The sequence below is a fragment of the Sorex araneus genome, chromosome 3, assembly GCF_027595985.1.
Source record: "Sorex araneus isolate mSorAra2 chromosome 3, mSorAra2.pri, whole genome shotgun sequence".
Taxonomy (NCBI): Eukaryota; Metazoa; Chordata; class Mammalia; order Eulipotyphla; family Soricidae; genus Sorex; species Sorex araneus.
The window spans coordinates 186,224,652-186,238,784 of NC_073304.1; the positions used below are offsets into that span (position 1 = coordinate 186,224,652).

General features: G+C 44.5%; 1 protein-coding gene and 1 long non-coding RNA gene across 2 annotated transcripts in view; one reads left to right on the forward strand and one right to left on the reverse strand.

Moving 5' to 3' along the window:
* Positions 1–11,591, reverse strand: ALOX12 (arachidonate 12-lipoxygenase, 12S type). The gene is made up of 14 exons (XM_004604909.2): positions 11,457–11,591; positions 10,752–10,953; positions 9,224–9,305; positions 8,998–9,120; positions 8,784–8,887; positions 8,366–8,526; positions 7,517–7,660; positions 6,496–6,705; positions 4,251–4,337; positions 3,862–4,031; positions 3,205–3,326; positions 980–1,080; positions 692–862; positions 1–571 (listed from the first exon to the last, which is right to left on the reverse strand). Exons 1-14 carry the CDS (start codon positions 11,589–11,591, stop codon positions 392–394), a joined length of 1,992 nt encoding a protein of 663 aa, XP_004604966.1. The 3' UTR covers positions 1–391.
* LOC129403615 (uncharacterized) overlaps positions 8,647–14,133 on the forward strand; it is a 20,042-nt gene continuing 14,555 nt past the window's right edge. Inside the window, exon 1 of the long non-coding RNA XR_008629335.1 lies at positions 8,647–8,896. This is a non-coding gene — a long non-coding RNA (uncharacterized LOC129403615). The remainder of the gene's footprint in view (positions 8,897–14,133) is intronic.

Sequence of the window (14,133 nt, forward strand, 5' to 3'; positions counted from 1 at the left end):
TGGTACAATGAGTGAGCTGCTCAGTAGTGACAGACTGTGTGATCTACAAAACATGAAATTTCTATTTAGTCCCTTAATAGCAAAGATTTTCTGCTTCCTCTCAAAGCAGGCTACTGGGAAAAAATATTCAATGGGAAAGGAAATAGAACCTTTTTGGGAATATTTTATTTTGTTATTTTCCCTTTTTTTGGGGGAAAATAACTGTTAATGATAGTTTCATACCCAGTGTTCAAATTTTTTCTAAAGAAAGAATTATTTTAATGTCTTTTTTTTTTCTGATGAAAACAAGAATCTTAGCAGCAGAGACTTAGGAAACTATGCAATTCAAGTTGGAAATGTTAATCTTAGAGCTCATTTGAATGAAGCCTTTTAGATTGGGGCACTGTAGGACTCAGATGGTGACACTGTTTTCTATGCTGCTAGGCTTCAGGTAGTCATAAGGAAGGTCAAGTTGCTTGTTCCTGGCTACAATTTCCTTCTCCAGGTTTTCCAGATCTGTTTGGAATTGGCATAGTATAGCCTTGGACTTGGGGTTGGAGAAATACTTTTCTTTGTGATGCCCAAGAGGCACCTAAAAAAGAAAAAAAAAAGGATCAGTCAGTTTCTGAACTGAAGGGAGAAGCATGTTGGGTCTAGTCCCTCAATCCTGTCATCCCCTCCCAACTGTCATCCCTTCAGAGTCCTCTCTTACCATGTCTGGCTGACGGCGACCCAGATGCCATGAGATGGTCATTTGGAGACAGGCCTGTTGGACATCGGGTAGCGAGCCCATCATGGTGGCCATTGTTACGTCTTCCTTAGTGGTGGGTGGGGGCATCCTCATTGTGCATGGGGCATTAGGGACCCAGGAATACCAGTCCAGCTGGGGGAAGAGATTGTAATTCTAGGATTCTGATATTTATGGTTTGAACCCCAATTCCCTTGAGCATCCCAAGACCTAGACATTTGTTGTCAGCACCTGGGTATTGGCTGTTCATACCTGTCCCTGGTTGATGGCCCCATGCTGGGCAGTGCATGTGAAGACACACATAGTAAGGAAATGACAGAGTTGGTTCTGGGACTGGAAGGAGACTGGGAAACCTGGGCAAAAACAAAATTGGATTTATGGTTGCAGAATAAATTGATGGGTTCCTTTATTCAGATATGTTTGCATGGGTTTCAATGCAGACTCAAGCAGAACAGTTTGGTTACATTAGGTCCTTATTTAGTTCTCTGACCTTAGTATCTATATCTGCTAAACATGGATGATACCTTCCTTATAAATGGGAAACTTTATAGAAATTACCTGGGTATGTAACAGCTAGTTGTGAGAAATATTAATTATTGTTAAAATGGGAATCAGACTGAAAAGATTTGAGTGAGCAAACAGACTCTACATAAAAAAGTGATTAACAATTTAGAGTTGCTGCCTCCTTTTCCAAAACAGGAAATTGTGTCTAAGTTATAAGAGAAGTCATACATATCTAGTGTCATGGTCAAGAGAAGCTTCCCACAAGGGTTATCTTAGACCACTCATTTATAGTGGAGGTTAGAGCTCAGAGACCCAGTAATTGATTCAGTTAAAAGGAGCAAATATAATTGCTCTCATTTTACAGATAAAAACATCCAAAGCTCAGAGAGATTAGACTGCTTGTCAGGATTGTAGAGTTAGAAAAATGCAGAGGCTGACTTTGAACACTGATTTCTGACTACTAATCCCAAGCTGATTTTATATTATTATTATTATTGTGAAGCAAGGTAATATTTATTAAAACTTAGAGATATATGAAGGGAGAGAAAGGAAGAGGTACATGTTTGAGAGAGAACACAGGCTTCTCCAAAGTGAAAATAAGCCAGGAAGGAAACATAGAGACAGACAAGTAAGATATGCATTCAAGGAATAATAAGGGCTTGAAAAGCAAGCCCCATGCTGATTTTAGTTTTAAAATCTTTAAAATGTTTGTTGGGAAAATCAGTCAAAGGTGAACTTTGAGAATTGAGGAGGTGAGAATGAGAATCAGTTAGTGGAGATTAATGTGAGTAGGTAGATATGTTTTAATTTTCTAAATGTACACAGATACTGTCTGGGGAAAATATGGCCAAGGGCAGGAAGTATCTTTTGGGGACACATGGAAACTGAAGGATGTTGCTGAGAGCAACTAGAGAAAGTTTGGTCTTTGGAGGATTAGAATTATAGGGAAGGCCACCTTCAGGGTGCAGGTATGTGCTTACTGCTCACCACATCCCAAAGACCTAAATATAGTTTTTCCATATAGGCAGAGATGATGGTTTAAAATGGAAGGGCAGGTGAAGTATGGTTTGAAGCCATTCAGGCTAACTGATGTGTGTTAGAAGATGAACTCAAGAGAAGATGAGCTCGACAGAGATCTTCCACAGAGATTAATTTTCAGTGGGGGACAGCAGGACTAAAAGTAGTGACTAGATACTAAAAGGAATGGGGGACACTGGATTTGCGAAGGAAATGTGAGTCCTGTGGGCAGAGCACTGAATTCAGATTTGAGCAAAAGCCAATACACTTTTGGGGCTGGAGCGATAGCACAGCGGGTAGGGCATTTGCCTCGCATGCGGCTGACCCAGGTTCGAGTCCCAGCATCCCATATGGTCCCCTGAGCACCGCCAGGGGTGATTCCTGAGTGCATGAGCCAGGAGTAATCCCTGTGCAATGCCAGGTGTGACCCAAAAAGCAAAAAAAAAAAAAAAGCCAATATGCTTTTGAGTTTGTTATCTAGATATAAATTTGCAATATGGGGAATGTTCAGTATATAGACTTTTCTGTGTGTATTGGTTTGTAGCAGTCAGGAGAAGAGAGGGAGAGGAGAGTCAGTCATTATGTGTCTAGGTGGAAAAATATTTCCATATATATCCTTTCTTAGAAAATTTGACAGCCATGAATAACAAGCATAGATCTCAGCTAGGACTGGGCAGCGTCCTCATAAGCTATAGTTCTGGAGTTACTGAGCCCCATATTTTGGCTATTTAGGGGCATCCATGACTTGGGATTGCCACTGGAGGGAAAGGTTGATGTCCAGGATCCTTGGAGAGGAAGATCCCTGGGTATCTAGAAATTGTCTTAGGCGGAGATAGTGGGACTTGGCTACTTGTGTGTGTGATGAAAGATTGGGGTTGTGTTCTGAGAACTCCAATGCTGAGAAGGTTCTCTGGGAAGATATATGAGAAGTTCCTCTCTCTGAGGATAGGTCTTACCTCGGTCCTGGGCCTGGCACAGCCCCACCTCAGTGATCTCCCGACACCAGGCCTGCAGCTCAGAGTCCCCTCTCACAGTATCGTCCCCATGGTAGAATAGACGAACGATCCCCTCCACATACCTGCCCAGAAGAGAGTTGAACTCTGTAGGAACTAGAATGCTCCAATCTCATCCCACTTTTTCTGTAGCCTTGTCCAACTAACTCTTTGTTTGAATACTGATTCTTTAAGACTTTCCTCTTCCAATATTCCCTATATCTCTCTAAAAATGAGTGCAGAAAGGAATGAAATGAAAAAATTATATTTCCTTGCACACAGTAAACCCAGATTTGATCCCTGGCACCTCAAAGGTCCCCCGAGCTTGTCAGGAGTGATCCCTTGGCACAGAACCTCAGTACTTGCTGGTGCGGCCCAAAACAAAAGTGAACAAATAAAAAGGAAAGAAATGTGAGTCATTGGTTCTAGTAATTCCCTATACATGGTTGGTATTTGCACTTCCTTACAAAATCTGATTTTCAAGATTTCTCAGCTTGCTATCCATAGCTTTCTTCCTAGACTTCCCAGTGTTTTCCTTTTCAGACCCTGCCCACTGACAATCTCAGGCTACAGCCCTATTTTCCCACTCCCCATGCCTTCTTAGCTTCCACTTTTACTCACCGGGCAATGGTCTCCCAGAGCCGTAAAGCATCTTGGGCATAGAGAGCACTCGGGATTCCCAGCAGACCCCTATCAGCCAGATCCTCAGGAGGACAGAGGGAACGGTAGGTCAGCTGAGCCAAGGCCCGGCGGATCAACTGCACATGGCCCCCTCCACCTGTGCTTACTGCCTGGTCAAAAGAGAAGAGAGATCTTGAGGAAGAGCTTTAGATAGTATAGAAGAGGTTTCAGAGGTGGGGATTTTGCATTTGAATATGTGACTATATATTACATATAAAGGGAGGGGCTAATGTTAAGGGCCAGGACAAGTTGGTCTGAGATACTGAAGGTGGCTGGAGGTCAGAGATAGCTGGATAAGTAGGCAGACCTGTGCCCCATTCTCTCCTTACCTTATCAAATATACCTCCATCTGAGATGAGTTGTGTACGTGCCCGGGTGTTGATTTCCATGGTGTATCGGATATGTGGGATCAGGAGCTAGGATGGAGGAGATTGGAGTGGGATGATTATAATGGAGCACATGTGTGGGTCCTTCCTTGTAGGATGTGGCATCCAGAATAGTGGTTTTCACTTCTTCAATGCTTCCTTTTTTCCCCCTCTTGCCTAACATGCAGGTCTCTTTAATTTTCCAATAAGTCAATCTTATACTCTTCATGACTTCAAAGATTTCAATGACTTCATAATTTCAATCTCACTTTGAAATGAGGTTTTCATTCCACACCTCACTATCCTGAGACTTTTTTTAAATCAGTAAACCTCAGTGTTAATCTTATGTATATCAACAAGGGTGATTGATAATAGGGACTCATCGATAACTTTTTTTTTTTTTGCTTTTTGGGTCATACCCGGTGATGCACAGGGGTTACTCCTGTCTCTGTACTCAGGAATTACTCCTGGTGGTGCTCAGAGAACCATATGGGACACTGGGAATCGAACCCAGATTGGCCGCATGCAAGGCAAATGCCCTACCCGCTGTGCTATTGCTCCAGCCCTGGGACTAATAACTTGTATGAGTGATCATGTTTGGTACACAGTGGTTCTTGAATAGTAGCTATCAGTTACTTTTATTGGCTTTAGGTATCCTTTAGGATCAGCTCTCTTTGATTTCCTTTTATATTATTTACACCTTCAAAGCTTAACTTAGATTCTCTACTCATTATAAAAGCCATCCCTCTATCCTCTGATTATTTCAATATTGGTTGGTGGTGGGAACCTTTAGTGAGAATTAGAGGTACCATATGGAGCTATCTACCTAAGCATAAAGGGATAGGTTAGGCTTCTCTTCACATTTAATATCCCTCTTACTTGCTCTCCCCACCCATCTTCAGTCTCCAAAATAACTTCATCCTGTGGCAAACAGCTGAGTAGTTATCAGACACAGAGGAGGACGAAGTCTGCAATGGAGCTTACTCCTGTGCTCAGGGATGACCCCTAACAGTACTTGGGGGGCTATATGCAGTACTGGGGATTAAATCAGAGATGGGTACATACAAGGCAATTATCTAACCCCCTGTACAATCTGATCCCATCGAGCTTTTTGGGGAGCCATACCCAACGGTGCTTAGAGTTTACTCTTGGCCCTGTGTTCAAGAATCATTCCTGGCATGCTTGGAGGACCATATAGAGTGCTGGCGATCAAATCTGGGTCGACCGCATGCATGGCAAATGTCCTACCCACCCTGTTCTATTGATCTCTCTCTCCTCCCTGATTATTTATTTATTTATTTATTTTTGGTTTTTGGATCACACATGATACTCAGGGGTTACTCCTGGCTGGTTCTACATTACTACATTGGGGAATTACTCATGGCAGTAATTACCCGAGTCTTTAATGTTTTTCCTTCTCATTCCCATCAGCACTTTGCTAATTTATGTCTAATTTATCTCTCTTCTGGGAAGATTAAAGTATCTTTAAAGACTGCTTTTTTTGCCTTTTGATGTTACTTTGCAGACTTCTCAGGTGGGATAAAACATCCTCACTCATTGTAAAAGTCATGCCTCTATCCTCTGATCATTTCAATATTGATTTATTTCTGGGTGGTGGTCGTGGTGGCGATGGGAACCTTCTCACTGTGATTTCAGATTCTTGTTTCAGATGTTCTCTGATTGGTTCTAGGGGCATCACTTGTCTTCTTGGCTAAATAATAAAGATGGGTTCAATTTTATTTCAAGGCTAATTAAATTTTATTAGGCAAGAATACTTTTTTTTTGTTTGTTTTTTGGGTCACACCCGGCAATGCACAGGGGTAACTCCTGGCTCTGCACTCAGTAGTTACCCCTGGCGGTGCTCAGGGGACCATATGGGATGCTGGGAATCGAACCCAGGTCGGCCGCGTGCAAGGCAAACGCCCTACCCGCTGTGCTATCGCTCCAGTCCCTAAAATTTTTGTTTTACTAACAGTATTTCAGCTATGTGCTCCCATTACTACACTTAGATCTCTGAGAATTTCAGAGGCCTCCCTTATAAGATGTCCTGAAGAAAAATGACAATTCAAATACAAGTTTCAAGATATTGAACCAGTCTTCTTTTACACAGTACTGTTTAGATTTTAGGCTTTGCCAGATTATTTAACGAGCTGTTTCTTGTCTCTGACACACACAGAATGTGCAAAGTATGGAAAGTTAGCATATATACCTTGAAGATAGGGTGCAGCCCTGGGAGGCACCTCATGGTGGCGACAGCGATGACCTCAGCTATCAGATGAGTGTTCAGCAAATGATATTGGAGCTGGTGGAGTTGAAAATCTGAATTTCGGACCCAGGATTTTGCCAGGAGCCAGGCAAGTGGAGGATCTGAGGGCAGGAACAATGGTGGGGTGGGGAGGCTGGGGCTGGGAGTCTGGATCTAGGAAAAAAGATGTCAAATGTTTATTGAATACTTAATATTATTATATATGATCTTATTCAGCATTAATAGAAAAGCACGCGTAAGGTAAGAATACTGTTTTCCAGAAGGTTATAATCTCTTAGGAGGATTGGGATCCCTTCTCCCCTGCCTCTTTTTAGCTATGGCACTGTCTGTATGCTTTCATAGTCAGAGACAAGGCTATGTCTGACAAGAGCTAGGCTCTCCTTCCTGTACTCCTGCTTCCAACAAAGGTGTGGGAGAAATGTGATGGGATTTGAGTAAGAGTGAGGAATGGGAATAAGGACGAATTTGTGAGACAATTGCTAAATCTCATTAACTCTTGAGAACTTCGGGAGAAAATCTATTCAGGAGAGGATAGGAAGAGTCAAAGGTAGTTGAACAATTCAGTAATTCTTAAGGTGTGTTCTCAAACAAGTAACATCAGAATCATTTTGGGAATCAATTTGAGAAATGCAAATTCTGTTTCCACCCTAGGCCTACTGATTCAGAAAATCTGGTAGTAGAATCAAGCAACCTGTGTTTTAACAAGCCCTATAGGTGATTCTGCTGCTCTCTAAAATTTGAGAACCACTGAATATAGTATGAGACTCCAAAAGGCCCTTATGACTCCTGAACAAGTACTTCCAGTTAGATGAGTCAGAGGAAATCAGGCTATAAGCAGAGTGACACGAGGACAGGTCTCAGTCTATGAGAATAGATCTTGGGAGACAAGAGTTGGGGGGCTGGTTCAGTGGGAACTGAGATTGGGGTGAACAGTGCTGGGAAAGGGGTACCCAGGATCCCTCACCTGGATGACCAAAGGTAGTAGCTTCCCATTAGGATCCATCTTCAGCATGACGAGGGGGGCAGCCAGGTATTGCTTCTCTCCTCGTATCACATTGGTTGGAATTCCATCCAGCAGGATGAAATCAGCTTCAAATAGAGAACCATTCTAGGGAAAAATGAATGTGTCTATAGTTAAGAGTTCAGAGTCTACCTACATAGAACAAAAGGGAAGGGGAAAAATGTAAAGACATTAAGTCTAGTTTAACTTTTTTACCCCTATATTTCCAGAGTCCAAGTGAAGAAAACATCCCTAAACATCCCCATTTTACTGAAAGGAGAGTCCTCTCCTCTCATTTTATGTGAAGAGCAAAATGAGTGGAATCCAGGGACATATCATTCACTGTGGCAGTGGTGGATTTTTTATTTTACCCACATAGGGCTTACTTCTGTCTTTACAGGATCACTCCTGGCAGGGCTTGGGGGGGGGCGCACCTGGGGTGCAGGGAATAGAACTCAGATCAGCTGAGTGTAAGGGAAGCTCCCTACACACTGTACTATTGCTCTGGCCCTGTGGCCAGATTTTAAGACAATACTCTCCCAGCCCTCTCTGCATCATAGACAACCTAAAATTTCCCTCCCCTTGTGAAGAGGTCCAGGCCCCTTTCTCCCTCATATCCTGATTTATTGCTATCTCCTTTTGCAACCATCAATATAATACTTTTATCTTATCTTTAGGTTTTTCCAGCACAGGACTCTACCCAGAGCATTAGATTACCACATTGTCCTTTTCTTGGCTTCTTTTGGGTCCCTTCCCTTCAGTGCCCTCCTCCTCACATTCAAGGGTAGAATAAGGCAGAGTGAGAGGGGGTACCTGGAGTTCTTTCTCCAGCTGAGTCTGAAGCTCCTCCATCCCTGCAGGCAGTATCAGGCGAGAGGGCAGAGAGGTAGAGCGTCTTAACAGCATGGGGTTAGCTCCATTGAGGAACTGATAGCCAAAAAATTCATCTTCCTGCCAGCACTGGTGAACCTTCTCTGAGAGTAGAGGGCAAGAGGAAAACAGTATTCTTAGTCTTCTCTTCTAGCCTCTGCTTCAAGGATTCTGGCATGACTATCTCATATATAACTCCTGTGTTTTCATCTTTAGGCCTATGTGAGATGACAAGATCAACTGGCAAGGACTTATGAGGGACTGTGGAGTATGAAGTTTGTCTAATTACTGGCTAGAGTATGAAGTTTGGTCATCAGAAATGTCCATCAAGGGGTTGTGGAGACCTGGGGGAACTACTGACCAGCCAGAGCGCTCTTTTGGCCCCAGAAGATCTGATCAAAATCCTCCAAGTGGTCCCAGGAGCTCAGGAAGGTGTAAACACGCTTGAGGATAGTCTCCAGCGCCCTAAGACAGGTGATGGATGCAACCGTTGACTGATTTCTCAGCCCCTGACCATTTATCATTATTCTTACATTCTCAGCCCTATTCCATTCAGCTTCCAGAATTTTTCTCACCCTGCTTTCAGTGTCCATTCAAAGTCTAGCCTCTTGTCCTCATGGAATCTCATATTTGGAGGTAGATCATCCTTAGAGCTTGCAGCTATTGTCAGGGGTAACCCCTCCTTCCAGGTGGCCCAGCTAGGAGATGAGGAAAAGAGTTTTGGGATTGTCTAGGTCAGTGATGGGGCAGAGTCAGGGAAGGGGAAACAATGGGGGAGGGACGTTATGGGGGAGTGGTCACCAGTATGTCTGTTGTCTTTCCTTCAGTTCCTTCTCTCGATGCTTCTGAAATATGTCCAATGCATTGTTTCCTGCTAGGCGGGCTGAGAAGATATTAAAAAGATTTGCCACACAGTTTTTTGTAACTTGCTTATCTTCGTCTTCCTTTCATAATGATATGAAAGGAAGTCATGCTCTTATTTATCACTGACTTTGCCTCCAGTGATTGATTCCCCATTACTCTTATTACTCTATTTTTACTAACTTTATGCTCCTGGTTTCACCTATCTCAGCTTTCATTTCTTGCTTTGAAACAAAAATCTAAATGTTTGCCACTCTAATTCTTTAACTCATCTTGTCCTACCTGATCCAATTTCATCAGTATCTCTAGTTGCACAGATCAGTTTGATAGTGTGATAAAATCTTTTCTAAAATTTATTTTCCATTGATTACAATACTACATTAATTTCAGGAATATATACTCACACCTCAATATGTGTAGATATACCCCTGCTTACTTAGAGATGATAAAATTTCAATCACAGTATGCCTACATATATTTTTGACTATGTATTGCTTTGGTTAAATTCACATGTCTTGCACCTCACTGACCACCTGTTCAGAAGTCATTGAGAAATATCTGCATTTGCTTTCTTTACCTGGCTTCATCTTTCTTATGACTACCATCAATGTTTATTGACTTGGACCTGTGCATATACTTATTCTTCTATACTTAGAATCATGTGTCTCAAACTCTGTATTTAATGTTTCATCCTCCAGGGGGATGGTTTATGCCACACTTAGCAGTGCTCAGGTATTACTCCTGGCTCTGTGCTCAAGGATCACTCCTGGAAGTGCTCAGGGGACCAAATGCTGCATCAAGGATAAAACCTGGATTGTCCATGTGAAGCCACTCACCTTAACCCCATATTATCTCTATGGCCCTAATGTTTCCATTCTTAACTGCTCTTACTCCTAGTTTTTCTTTGTTCGCCTGTTATTTATTTCCAAGCAGAACACATTCTTAATTTCCTATCCTTATTCCCATGCTCATTTGTCGTCCTAGTTGTCTTCTGAGTTTTTCCAACCAAACCAGTTTGTCTTTGTCCTATCTTTATTACTTTTTTTAGCTGTTTACTTTGTGGGGCTCCAAACCAGTTTGCCCATGTGGTATCTTTATTGGTTTTCCAAGCTTTCTCCTCTCAAGGGCTCCATTCTCTCCCATTTCATGTTACCCTCACTTGCTGCTTCCCCACCTTGTCACTTTGCCTGTTCTTTTCTACTTCACTCTGTTTTCCCCCAGTCCTGTGACTCCTACTTCCTGCCCTCTTCTTGGTGGAAGACTCCACTAAGATCACTTAACTTCCCTGTCTAGTCCCATTTTGCAGCCATTCACTGTATGCATTACTTCGGCATTGGATCATTTTCTCACATTTCTTTTGCACACTTAACCTGCTTTTTTCTAATAAAAAAGAGATTCTTCAATCCTATCTCACTGGGCCTGGGTGCACTTCTCCAGGCTTTGCACTTGTTTCCCCACCATCCCTCACCAGTGCCCTCTGGCAGGCTCAGCAAACCCTCTCCCTGCACCCAGCGGTAGCATGGGAAGGTAGCCTCTGGGCCGGCTCCAGGACCCTGCACTGTGATGTTGTCACAGAACCAAGCGTCGTCCACTAGGGAGTGGTGTTTGCTCAGCTTCACGAACTGCAGTGGTCCCAGGTCTTCAGGCACTTCGTGTTCAAACTCCTCCTCCTATGGGAGCCAGAACCCAGCAGGGAAAATTAGTCATTAGGTCCTAGGAGAGGACAGTTTTGGGGGACTGGGGATCAAAAGTGGGGTGGGAGCTTTGTGAAGTCTCCTTTGACCACGGAGACAGTCTCTCCGCGTGACAGTGCACCGTGGGTCCCTGGCTCCCTGTGGCACAGGGGGGAGAGGGGTTGTGTTGTGGCCCGTGGTGTAATTGACTCCATTAAGTGAGCAGTCACGGTTCCGGCTGCTAACGGTAGGAGCCTCAGGGTAGACCCTGCCTCCTGGGCCTTTGGGCTGGAAGTTGGAAGGATGGGGTGGGGAAAGGGGATGGAAATTAGGTACCGCCCTAACCCTGACTGGCGACCCTCACCCCGCCCAGCATCGGCATCCCAAGTACTTGTAAGTGCTAGCACAGCGCCTCTTCACCCGGCCTCCCAGGTCCGAGCCGCCCGCCCACCGCGAGCCCAGCTGGACCTGGATCCGAGTGCCTGCCCTTGCCCGCTGACCTGGCCCCGCACTGGCCGTAGCTGCAGCTCCAGCTTCGCCTCCCCGCGCGCCCCGACTAGCCACAGCTGCACGCGGTTGTGCGACCCGGAGAAGAGCCAGGCTCCGGTGGCCACGCGAATGCGGTAGCGTCCCATGGCGGCCCCGGACCGGTAAGACAGGGGGGGATTCCGGTCCTGCGAAGTTCTTCAGCCCTCTCTGCGCCGCCGGGCGGGAGTCGAAGCGCCTCAGGGCGAGTTCCGGGCCTTTAAAGATGTATCTGCGTCTCCGCCCTCCTCAACTTTCAGGCCTCCCCAGTCCCCGCCCCGGACTAGCCCGAACCTGCCAGCTGTCGAGCAGGCTGTGCCGAAGGGCCGCATTCGGGGTCGGATTGTGGCTGCGGAAGATAAAGGGGCCAGTCCGGTGAGATTTAGAGGAGGATGGACCTTAGCGGGAGGACTGAGGCCGGGTTCTTAACGAGGGCTGGAGGGAGTAGGGGAGCACTTGCCGAGGTCTAAGACTTTGTAGAGAATTAGGAGGTAATAGGTGGTGAGTTGGTCTTCCAGACCGAGAAAGGCTTTGCTTCTCTGAGCTGGGACCTGGGAGAGTCTGGTGTGTCCAGAGGATTTTGTTGCTGCTAGGCCAGGTATGAGCACAGCAACCCCTTCAGTTTCTGCTCTATCCTGCGTTCGAACCCAGTCCTTCAATAAATGACCAACGGTTCTAGCTGCCTAGCTGAAAAAAAATTGCTTATGATGACTTGTTCCAGCACAGCCCCTCAGCCTGGTAGTAAACATTTCATCATTAGAACCCCAGATACTGAGAAGGCCAGTGTTGTTGTTGTTGTTTTCTCTAATCTTCATAAAGGATTCATAAAACATTAGCGACCTTGGTATTAAGATGCAGGATGGTGCTAGTCAGTACCTCTTCACGCTGGCCTCCCAGGCCCGAGTGCTAGTCAGGGTGAGTTCTGGGCCTTTAAAGATGTATCTGCATACGGAAAATCCCATGAACCATGTATATGTGTGTCCTTGGCAGGTGAATGCAGCCGCTTCCCTTTTGGTATGTTCTAGGTTATTTTTTATTTGATCTCATTTGTACTTGCTGTGGTGTCTGCTTCCACTATCAGAATTCAAGTTTATCTTAAATAAGTATGTGGGAACAGTTATTATTAGGTATACCCCTAAACACATATTTCCTTCATCCCTATTTCCTCTGGTTGTCATAATTCTCAGGATAGGACACTCGGAACAGCTGTGGTTAGTGCTGGTTAGGGACTTTGTAAACATGAAAAGGTTGATTCAGGGGTCAGGCACTGTCATTCACCCAGGAATCAGATGAAGTTTTTTGCTGGTTTCTAGCTAGATCTACTTGGTTAAGGTCATTGTAAACACTGCTCCAAATGGTTGTGTGAGCTTGGCCTGGATAAGGTAAATTTGTATTCTTGGGGCCAGAACCATAGTACAGTGGGTAGAGTGCTTGTCTTACAGGGGATTTTCCCAGGGTCAATCCCTGGCACCACATATGGCCCCCTAAACACTGTCAGGAGTGATCTCTGAGATCAGAGCTAGGAGTGAGCCCAGAGCACCACCTGGTATGACCAATAAACCAAAAATAGTAATAATAACAAAGTCTCCAAAACAAACACATGCCCGGAACATCTGTGTTCTTGAGCCAGACCCCAAAAATGACTTTTAAAATGTAGTTTATTCGTGGTGATACTGGTGAAATTTAGAAGGAGGTTGCTTTCTAATCTCCAAATCCCTTGGACATGTCTGATCCTTGTCTTCCCCTTCCTGTCATGTAGGTGTACTTTTCTTTAAAGTCTCCAGATGGGATATGTGCCATCTTCTTATACTCAGATCCTCCATTTTTAGTGGTTCACATGTTTTGGAATATATGAGGTCACATTCTATCCTTTGAAGTACTGTGATCTGGCTTTTTGCTCTCCCCCCTGCCCAGTCTTCAAGGACTAGTTTCCTAGATAAGTTTGTTTTATACTTCCTGACTCAGTGCATACTTCAGTCTAAGTTTCTGCTCTTTTTATTTGTTTGTGTTTTGGAACCATACCTGGCTGTGCTCAGGGCTTGCTATTGGCCCTGTGCTCACTCTCGGCAGTGTTTGAAGGACCATTTGCGGTGCCAGGGATTGAATCTGGGTGGGCCACATGCAAGGGAAGTGCCCTGCCTGCTATGCTATCTCTCCAGCCGCCTTCTCTGCTCTTTTGTGACACTTCTGCTCTCATGTACTCTGAACTCATGGAACAGAAGCAGGGGATGAATAATTAATGATACAATGCATATGCTAAATAAACAATATTTTTGAGGGGCTCCCAAAGCAGTCTTGGGGAAATGGTGCTGGGGTACTGCAGAACCGGGAACCAACGAGACCCCAGTGGTACTTGGAGCAACTAGGATTGCTTGTGGAGGGACAATGTGGTGCTGGGGATTGAACCAGGGTCTTGTGCATGCGAAACATGCCCCCCTGACTCCTGTGCTGTCTCTTTAGTACAGTACATGTTTGAATATGTTTTAAATAGAAAAAGGTTTGGCAAATGACTTTTGTATGTATAACTGCATTTATTATTTACCAACTGGAAACAACTTCCATGCAAATGTCAGTATTATTTTTGGAAAGTCTGCCTTTACCCAATATGACTCTTCTGTCTCTCCAGAGCCCTCAGTCTGTCACTTGAGATCT